The sequence below is a fragment of the Sinocyclocheilus rhinocerous genome, unplaced genomic scaffold, assembly GCF_001515625.1.
Source record: "Sinocyclocheilus rhinocerous isolate Xijiao unplaced genomic scaffold, SAMN03320098_v1.1 scaffold161, whole genome shotgun sequence".
In the NCBI taxonomy this organism is placed as follows: Eukaryota; Metazoa; Chordata; class Actinopteri; order Cypriniformes; family Cyprinidae; genus Sinocyclocheilus; species Sinocyclocheilus rhinocerous.
In genome coordinates, this window is record NW_015627226.1 from 284,616 (window position 1) to 296,037 (window position 11,422).

Sequence of the window (11,422 nt, forward strand, 5' to 3'; positions counted from 1 at the left end):
TATATATAAAAAAATATTTTAAAAAAATAAATTATTAATTATATATTATACAAATATAAATATTTAAAATATATATTTGTGAAGTGTTGATACATTTGCATATGCATTCCCAGTATTTTGATGTGAAAAAAAACAAAACAAAAAAAATCTTCAGAAAAATTGAAATTTCTTAGTTATGCACATCTACATATCTGTTTTTCATGTAATTTTTACACCAGACATGTAAATTTGCAGTCTATAGAAAACAGTTATTTTATGTTGTAATATTTCACAATATTGCTGTTCAAATAAATGGGCAAAATAAATGAGGGTTTGTAAATGATGGCATCTCTCATTTTTGTGTCAACTATTCTTTTAATACAATCAATTTTAACTTGATTAAACATTTACAGAGCAATAGTACAGCCTTAATCTTGTTACAGTACCTGCAGTGTTAACTACATATTGTTATTGAGGAACAAACTAGGTCATTTCAAGATGTGGGCCAAATTAAAGAAACAGAAAGCTAAATATATATATATATATATATATATATACATAAATAATTTAAGCACTGTTTTAGTTGAGCTAGCATTATAGTTCACTTCATAGACAGATCGGCGAAATAGTAATAATCCTTTGATTATAGCTGGGTAATGTTGCAGCCGGACACTAAAGGAAAAGACGCCATGTAGTCCAACAGTGATTTACTGAACATATTGGACAGCATATGGCAGTCAATTACATAAAGTGGGACAGCAAAACCCTAGCTGTGCTGTATTTTGACTGTAGCGATTTCAGTCGATAATGCTTTCCCTATGAAAGGGGGTTTGACTGTTTTTCCTTTTAAAAGCCGTTAAATCGGCTTTTATAATTCTTGTTTCCTTGCAATAGGAAATTGTGCTGAACGTGGAAGCATCATTTATTTTTAAATAAGACATCTAGAACAGTGCTGCTGCAGTAGTGTTCACTAATGTGAGAGCACACGGTTACTACAGCATGAAAAGCTGTGTGTGTGTCTATACAGGAATGTGCTGCACCTTTGGGTTTATGAGTATGTGTGTGAAGCTCAGTTTATATAGTCATTTATAATCAATTATTATTGGTGCTCAGTTATTAATAATGGTATGTTGATCATTTTTGTTTCTTAATAGTTTTGTGGAAACCATGATATGATATTTTTTCAGGATTCTTTAATGAATAGAAAGTTCAAAACTGCATTTATCTGAAAAAAATAATCTTTTGTTACATATAAATATAATATAAATGTATATTATAAATGTCTTTAATGCCATGTTTGGATGAATTAATTAATCCTTGCTGAATAAAAGTATTTGATTATTAGTTTGTTTTTATTATTATTATTTTATATATTTTTTTTAATCTTAGTTATCCCAAACTTATCCCTGTGTATCACAGTTTCCACAAAAATATGAAGCAGCGAAATCTGTTTTCAACATTGATAATAATAAGAAATGTTTTTTGAGCAGCAAATCAGCATATCAGAATGATTTCTGAAGGATCATGTGACACTGAAGACTGGAGTAATGATGCTGAAAATTCAGCTTTTCCATCACAGGAATAAATTACATTCTACAATATATTCAAACAGAAAACAGTTATTTTAAATTGTAATTTATTTTACTGTATTTTTGATCAAATAAATGCAGCCTTGGTGAGCATAGACACATTCTTTCCAATCTTAACTAATCTTAACAGCCCAAATAAAAACTGGTCTTGTCTTATAATTACAAGTTTTAAACTTTATTTCAACTTGATTTGTTTTATAACAATTTGTCACACTTGATGTCACACAACTTGTAAAATCACTGCTGATTCAACACTTACAAGTAGTTAACATAATACTGTTATACTGTATGTGCTGTAATAAAGCAGCAAGTTTTAATATATATATATATATATATATATAACAATGCACAGCAGTTTTGCCTTTACTGTGGACAGACAGATTGCAACAAGCGTGGTTAGGAAACAGTGAAAGTCTGAGGATGCTGAACAGCTTAGGGACTGTCTCAGGACTGTCTATATATATATATATATATAGTCAATTTACGATATTTATTAAATATATTTAACATAATAATTTGACCTGAAGGGGTTTATGTGATATGATATGATAACAACTGGCTGGATGTACATTAACATTATGCTTATTACACGACTACCAGCAACCTAAGTAAATAATTGGACAAAAAAGATTGATTTGAGTTGCAATATTTTATAAGCTCACTAAATGCAAAGCTTCCACGAAGAAAACCGCTTCCTAGCAAGCAGCTTTGAGCCAAGATGAACAAACAAGTTCAAACAAGATGAAGATTTAAAGGATAATGCACAGCCATTACACCACTTATTGCTCAGCTTTTCACACATAATTATGAGGACATGAACTAAATCTATTACAGTGTACAAAACAATCAAAGAAGATGAACACTACAACAATATTACAGAACTATTCATAATATGAATACTCCAATTTATTTTCCAATACAATCGATTACAGTTGAATTTAACATACTTATCGGGGAATAACACTTCAAGCATTTCAGAAAACCGTGTGATTGTTTGATTCTGCTTCCTTAAAAGTGGTCGGTAATCAGAAGATTAATCATGATTGTTTTATTCTATTGATAGCACTAGTGTTTAACAGAAAGGTATACAAGCCAAATATATATGCATTGTAAAAAATGAGTGTAATTTTAACTGTGAAATATTGTAAAATGCTATGGGAAAAAAAAAACTATTAATAGCTTAACAGTAAGTTCCTGTACTTCATACAGGGAATAACTGTAAAACATCTAAACAGACATTTCATGTAATTGTACAGTAAAATGCTGTTAATTGTACAGTGTTTAGAAGTAAAAAAACAAAACAAATCAACGTATAATTTACAGTCAAAAACTGTAAACTGATATTTCCAAAATTCCCTGCGTGACACTCCACATTTTAAAGTATTTTGTTCAAATAATCATGTTTCTTAATAGTTTTTGTTATCAGTTATGTACATTTTGGGTTTTATGTTACATCTTCTGTTGTAGTTAAGTGTCATGTGAGTTACCGTGATGGTGTTTTGTGTTCTATATATCAGTATATACTTCAGCTTGTGGAAAAGCTACTTTTGAAGAACTTTGATTTTTCTGTATATTTTACAAAATTATTTTGGCAACCACAGCTTCCAAAATTATTTTGTAAAAACTGCAGAATTTTTTACAGTGTGTTTTTTTATTTAACATGACTCTAACAAAGGGTAGAAAATATTTAACATGAAGCAGGGCAGTAACCACTATAGACATTGAGGGGGACAAGACAAGACCTGCCAATAATTAGAAATGGCCAACTGACATCCCTAATATTTGAAATTCTTGCACTGATCTGCTGCACTTCATTATGCAGCGCTCTGCTGTAATTAGAAAGACAAAAAAGATTTAAAAGTTACATTTTTAGGCGGGTCTGCCTCAGCAGTCTAACAGCGCTTGTCAAAGTCAAAATGACTGAGATGGCTAATTAAATTAAAGGCGGGGTTTACCGTTCAGAAGCAGAGCGCGAGTTCCAGCGTGTAGCATCAGTTTTAACATTAACATTTAACATTTAATATTTAATGTTTAACAACTGTTTTACAATAGAAATGTTAAATGACCAACAGTAATATCCAGCGATGCAAACTACTCTACTTTTTTCTCAAACTTCACCGTTTTGAAGTGAATATGGTATCATTTACGTGATTCATGTAATTCCTAACTGAATGTGATGAGGCAAGAAACATTTTGCATTTTCAACATATTAGGCATACAAATAAGCGTGAATGTGTGCATTATTTTGTGTTTGAGTGAGTGCAAATATTATTTGCAAATAGTTCAAAATGATTACTTTTTAGTTCGTCTAAGGCCCCGTCCACACGTTTAGCTGTATACGCATAAATTTTGTATCGTATAGGCGTTTCGTCCACACGGTTCCGGCGTTTTGGGAGAGTGAAAGCGATATTTTTTTAAACCGGGTCCCAGAGTGGATAAATCTGAAAACGCCGCCCTTGCATTTTCGTGTGGACAGCGAATCCGTATATTTTCTGAAACGATGTAGTGCAAATGAAGCAAACCATCAACTATTGGTGCCAAGGCACTGTCAATAGATCTTTAGGGCTTTATAAATGCCTAAGCACAGTGAAGTCTATTATAAAGAAGTAGAAGGTATTTGGTACAACACAGACCCTCCCTGGATCAGGACGTCGCTCCAAACTCGATGAAAGAGCCGGAGGAAACTGGTCAGAGAGGTGAGGCCTACAGCAACTCTGAAGCAGCTCCAGGAGTTTATGACAAAGAGTGGTCATTGTGTGCATGTGACAACAATATCACAAATTCTCCACAAATGTGGCTTGTTTGGGACAGTTGCAAAAAAAAAGCCACTTCTTAAGAAAGGCCACATGCAGTCACGACTGAGCTGTGCCAAAACGCACCTTGAAGATTCTGAGGCTGATGATACACGGGGCAACTTTTTGAGCAATGTTGCCGTCAATGGGCAACCAGGTGAGACGCAGGGCACATGACCGATCTAAAGTATCCCGATAGAAATTTGTTACCCATTCTCAATGCCCAAGCAACATTGTTAAAAAAAAAAACTTGCCCAGCAAAATTGCTCAAAGTTGCCCCACGTATCATCAGCCTCATGGAAAAAGGTGTTATGGTCAGATGAGACCAAAATGGAATTATTTGGCCTCAACACCAAACGATATGTCTAGCCGAAATCCATCAGCTAATGGTTTTACAGAAAGCATCAGTCTTACTGTGTGAATTCATTAGAAGAACTGCTGTTGAAATGGCCCTTGAGTATTTATTCCATTTAAATGCATCAGGAGACTCTTTTGTTTGACATTTCTGTTGGAGATGCTTCTTAAAGATGATAAAATCCTATTAGCATGCAAACTACTTTCTCAAAACAGTCTACGTAAAATGAACAGCAGTCTACTGATGAAGGGAACAAACACAATAATATGCACATGCATTAGCTGGAGGTAAATGACTTATTATTTCTATCTACATTACTGGCATCCACATAATGAACATGAACTAACATGATGGTCTCTTTCTGCTGAAGTTAATGCAGACATGGAGCGGAAAGAGCAGAAATACCGCTGGGACTGCTCATATTTGAGCTGCAGTCAATCTAAGATGACGTTTCATTTTGTACAGCTGTGCTCCTCACCTACAGATGCCGGTGTACTGTAGTCATGGAAACACGGCCATGGTTTTATTGTGCCGTTCAGAAAACACAAATATTGGCCACATTAAATAAATGTGATCCGTGTCTATTTTTTCACTTGTCAAAACAGCCACAAGAGGTCTATTGGACAGATTAAACCTGTTTGAAATAATGTTATTTTTTGTGAACTGGTGTACCCAAGTGCTCAGCTGAACACACTGAAACAACGTAAGTACTATGGAGGCTGGAGAAAGCATACAGTTATGGTTCTGCAGACTAATTAGCAAGAGGCTTTTTTTTATAACATTTGTTGTTGTTGGTCATTGTTTGTCTGAAAGTTAATACTGTGTAATTTTATTTAGAGATTGTACAGCACATTGGTCAACGTTACGTTGTTTTAATTGTGCTTTATAAATAAACAAACAGAAACAGAAAAACAGAATACAGTAATAAGGTAAAAAGCATAATTCAAAGCATGACGTACAACCACTGTAACATATGGCCTTGAATGATGTATTGCTTTTATAAAACAGCACCAAAATAAAACTGATAAAAGACATCAATTTATTATTATTATTATTATTATTATTATTAAATATTCTGGAATATTAACAACAACAATATTATTAATAATGATAGTTTAAAAAAATAGCTAGGTGTTGATAGACAGTAAGGCATCACATCCAATAAAAAGTTTGATTTATTATCAATAATAATAATAATACATAATTGTTTTGTTGTCATTAGAAATATATAATATTGCACAATTACTATTATTATTATTATTATTATTACCGTATTGGCCCGAATATAAGACGACCCTGATTATAAGACGACCCCCCTTTTTCCAGATGTACCTTTTGGAAAAAGGCTTTTTAAAAACCAAATCTTGTTTTTTCTCAGTAAAACACATTTTGTCTTCAATTATTTTCATATTGCATATTTTTCCTTTTTTTTAATTTTTAATTTTTGTTTTGAAAGTATGATAAAAACTGGTAAAATGTACCAACAAATCACATTTAAAAAATATACACTTTTTGATATACCATAAAAATACAAGAAAAAAACATTGTCTTATATTCGGGTCAATACGGTAATACCTATAATTTCTTTTGTTATATAATTTATCCAATAAATAGTTATATTTATTATTATTATTATTATTATTGCTAATAATAAATGTAACTTTATTGGTCATGGTGTCTTGTCTTATTAAACAACAAAATACTGCAGAATCTTAAATATTATGTCATAACTTTCTTGTACTTTTTTAATCCTAAAACTTTAGTCTTTTTCCAGTTTTAAATTAGATTTTGTGTCACAGATGTTCAGTGTGAAGACTCTAGTTCCTCTGCCTGGTTCATTCATTCATTAGACTGTTTACGGCTGCCAAGACATGCAGCAACTTGGCATATTAATATATAATTCAGCTGATGTGTGGTCATGGTCTACGTTTACAATGGCTTTGAGCTGGTCTAATCAAAATTTAGAGTTGGAACTGTTGTGTTTATAATAAGCTTGTGCTTCATATGCTTCAGACCAGAAATGTTAAGATTCTTTCTTACATATTTACATACTAAAAATAAAGTATGGACAAACATCAAACATCAAATAATGGTATGTTCCACAGGACAAAAACATAAAATCACTCTGATAAATTCTGATAATTTATCACACTGATAAAACAGTTAGTACAGTAATGAAGTTTCATGTTAAGGCAGTGGACTCATTTATCTTTAATGGAATTTAGCATAGACAGCCCATTCTTTTAATATCTCTCATGTTTTCCCACTGAACATCATCACTGAACAGATATTTTCTCAACTGGTTGGGGATGGCGAATGAATCATTCATGAGAAAAGTGCACATGCAATGGCAGAAGGTGAAAATGTAATTAAATACTAGAGCTGCCAAGATGAACTTCCCCTGAATAAAATAACACTCCTATAATAATATATTATATCCTAATATAAATTATTTGCCTCGAGGCTTCATTTAGTCAATTTACTGTAACTACACACGGAACACAGTGTTTCCCCACGGACCATTATTACTGACGTAAAACCCGATAAACGCTGGACCAGACCATAGACTGTATACATAAAAACAGGGACAAGACTGTAAAAAAAAAAAGCGCTGGACATATTTAAGACCGTAAATCAATATGGTGGCTAGTTATAATGTCCCTACGTTAGCTATGTTTTGTGAAAGACTAAACGCCATTGTGCATAAAAATACCACAGAAAGAAAGTTAGTCAATATCACACGAAGAGTGCCAGTTTTCACCTCTAAAATCAGCATGATTACAAATGTGATTTTATTCAACCGTTCAATAAACAAGAAGGTAATATTATGAGACTTACGTTATAGACACTATATTGCCTGTTTATTTTGCCGACAAAACAATTCCAAACACAGCCACAGCGCTGTTTTGCGTCTCTGTGCAACATGATGGCGTTTCGTTCACTTATATTAAATCTTCTGTTCAAAAATATGTAATTGGAGCTGTTAGAAGTTGTGTACATGATTCTTTTAATGCTGGGACTATTGATCTGTGGATAAATTTGCACGGCTGACTTCCATTAGTGCCACACTTATAAACATGATTGTGCTTGTTTTTGCAAAAATGAGTATTTCTCAACCCTGGGCCTCGACAAACTTCCAGATTTCCAATTTTTAAATTATTAAAAACTTTTGTTATTTTTAATTTTGAAAATTAATGAAACTTTAAATTTAAAGTTTAATTAAAAAAAATTATTGGAAGAGCCTTAAAATATTATCATCTCGGACAAAGGGGGACCTTGAAATCCAACAGGTTGAGAGTCACTGCTTTAAATAGATAAACTTAAGCTATAAGACTTTTATGACATGATGTGACTTACTGCAGGTGGCATCCGCCTCATCCGATCCGTCCGGACACTCGGGTTCTCCGTCACATCGCCAACGCCCAGGAACACACTGACCGTTCGCACACGCAAACTCTGAGGGAGCGCATGTGTTCTTCACTGGAGAAAGAAAAGAGAGTTAAAGGTTTGTGCACTCTCTAAGCAACAAGCATCCATACAGTGGGATGCAGAAGTCTGAGACCACATTGAAATGATCTGGTATTTAAAATCTAAAAATTAATAATAAAAAAATAATAATTCTATGATGTAAACTGAATAAGGAACATTTAAAGTCCCCATAAAATCAAAATGGAAGTTTTAATTTTTTTTGAATGAATATGTTAGACTAAAGGTTATCTATAAGCTAGTGTGCTCCAAAACAACGACAAAATTCGCATTCAGAAGATACAAGCATTCAAAACTTACAGTCTCTCACTTCCCCCCATATAGATCAACGATTTTGATGACATCACCCTGCACTTCAGCTTCTCATCAAACCCTGTTCAGCTTAACACAATTGTGACGTCATTGCAGATCGTTTAATTTATCCCCACCAAGTCCTGAAAAGTGAAGCCAAAACATTTCGATCGCCCCCTGGTGGCTGGACCCAGTATAAGTCATAAACCCCGCCCTCTCCATGCAATCTAATGGGACGTGAGACAAACTAAAGTATTAAATTAGGGGTCCGGCAAGATGGCGGACTGAGAAGTTACATTTGTTACGTGCTCTCACTCAGATCCCGAGTTTGTTCAGTTTGACAAATTTGTTCCACCCTCACCTGCTAATTTCGTAAGTTAAACATACCCTAAGTTGTTTGAGATCATGATCGATGTGGAGGAACACTGTTACGCAATGGACATAACCGTAGGTTCAAGCAAAAGGGAGCGAGGAACTGAGTCTGACCTACCCACACCGTGTAAACCCCAAAAAGGAAAAAAAAAATCCAAAAAAACGGCAGTGGATGAGGAAAATGAAGTGTCCAATTCGGCTATACTGGAAGCGATCAAAGCTCTTGGAAGCATGGATGCTCAGCATGAGGAAATAAGCATGCAAATGAAGCAACACAGTGTGATGATTGCTAGCGTTGAAATCCATCCAAATAAACGCACAGAAGTTAAGGGAATGCAAAGATAAGATCAAACTGATGGAAAAGCAAATTGAAACACTAACCGCAGTCAGTAATGATTTGAAAGTTTGTGTGTTGGAAGAGGAACGGTACAAAAGAAGGTGGTGTCTTCACATTAAAGGTCTGAAGGAGAACTCCAGTGAGCGTATAAGAGAGGATGTGATTCAACTTCTTGGCAAGATAATGCCTGAGTTTGCTGCTACCATGTCGGAGGCTGTGAATGTCGTGCATTGGGTGGGAAGGAAGAAGACCATCCGTCTCAGAGAGGTGATCATTCTCTTTGCTCGCAGATTGGTCCGCGATGAAATATGGAAAAGAACCAAGACGTCTTCGGTATGCAAGGAAGCTGGCATCCGCTTTGCTGAGGATTTGACGAAGGAAAATAAACTGTTAAGACGTGAGTTATGGCCAAGAATCGAAAAAGCCAGAAAAGGAGGCAAAGCAGCTGGCTTTAGAGGCCCATTTGGGTACATCGAGGGTAAATGTATTTCTTAATAGGGTATTGACTGCTTCTCTTTGATATGAGGTGAGGTGGACTGATAAGGAAATGGGACTTTGTTTTTTTATCTAACAAGCTTTACGTTGCGGTTTGGTTTGCAACAGACTACATTCTTATTTTTGTTCATTTCGATTTATAGTTCTATCTGTTCAGTCATTCATGTTCACGTTAAAATCTAACACCACGCATTCTTCCTTAAATTGTAGGGGTTTAAAGGACTTTTTTTTTATTTAGCAAAAGCCAAAATTCACAATGGTTTTTTTTTTTTACAAGAAACACATTCAGAGTCGGCAGATGCTGCCTCTTGGAAAAAAAAATGTGGAGGGATGGCATGTTATTCAGTCATGGGTCGAATCAGTCTATGGGTGTCGCTGTATGCATGAATAAATGCCCAGGTAAAATTATTACTCATAAGGCTAATGTGGATGGCCATTGGCTCGCAGTAGTCTTACACTTAGACAAAATATTTTTCATTTTCATTAATGTGTATATTGTCCGCCCCAGAACAAAGATCTTTTAGAGACAGAACAAATGTCATAAATGACCTCAAAGCTAGACATGCTACACAATATGCTTTAATTGGTGGTGATTATAACATGATTATATATGGGTAGACATCCTTCTAAATTTAGTATTTCTCATATGAACAATATTATTCAAGACTTCTGTTTATCAAATTCCTTAACTGAAATAAGGAGAAAATGTAACCCCACTGCCAGACACTTTTCATGGTTTGAACCAAATGCCACTTCAAAATCGAGAATGGATTATTGGCTTGGATCTGATATTCTTTCAAGTTATGCAACTAAATATTTCAGGTGCCCCCTTAACAGATTATTGTGTGATCAATTTCATTTTAGAACAAAACAAGAATCTTCTAAGGATATTGGAAATTTCATGCAGATTTACTAAATCATAATGACTATTGTACCTATATTTTAAAAAAAATTGCTGAATTTAAAGTAAAAAGAATGCAGAGTGGTATTAAATGGGAATACGTGTTGATTTGTTGGTTGTTGATTGGATGGAACCTTCAGATCTGAAGGTGGACTGTAAGAAAGGGTGGGTTTAAGCAGAATAAATGACTGGAGAAGTGCAACCTACTAACAAAAGAAAAGACTGTCATTTTACTGCAAGACCAGGCTGTGACATTTTAGACACAAATGTAAAAAAATTGCAAATATGCATGTATGAATTGTTCACAATAAGATAAATAACATGCATTTAGAAAACAGACAGGGTGAATTCTCATTTCATGCCGACTTTGCTTGTGTAATACTGCTGCATTCACTGATCTGAGCAGACGGAGCTGTATGCAACAGAGCATGGACAACAGTCTGGAGCTACAGATATTATATACAGAGGCTTGCTCTCCACCTGCCGAGTTCTCACAAACACTCACAGACCTTCAGTGGGCGGCAATCACAACATCCTAACACAACTCCACAAGACCTGTTGACAAACCTGAAGGATCTGCTGCGGCAATGCTGCATCATTTTCTTTCTCCACAGCTCTGTGAGGCCTCCTATTGTCCTTGGACTCTGGTAAAGGCAATGCGTGGTGTGGGCCAGTAACCAACCAACAGGGACGTGTCTAATCAAATGGAATGCACCCGCAGCCCTCCCCGAATCCTCAAGCTGTGTATCTGACTCATCTGAGAATGTGTTTCTAACAGGAACATTACATCAGAGACTCTCTCTTTCCCCTCACAACAGTAAACAC

At 34.7% G+C, this 11,422-nt stretch overlaps 1 protein-coding gene across 1 annotated transcript in view; it reads right to left on the reverse strand.

The window, feature by feature from the left end:
• The window catches only part of LOC107722362 (low-density lipoprotein receptor-related protein 8-like), a 122,702-nt gene that overhangs the window by 79,985 nt on the left and 31,295 nt on the right, over positions 1 to 11,422 (reverse strand). Inside the window, exon 3 of the mRNA XM_016530693.1 lies at positions 8,073 to 8,195. Coding sequence (XP_016386179.1) covers positions 8,073 to 8,195 — 123 coding nt within the window. The remainder of the gene's footprint in view (positions 1 to 8,072; positions 8,196 to 11,422) is intronic.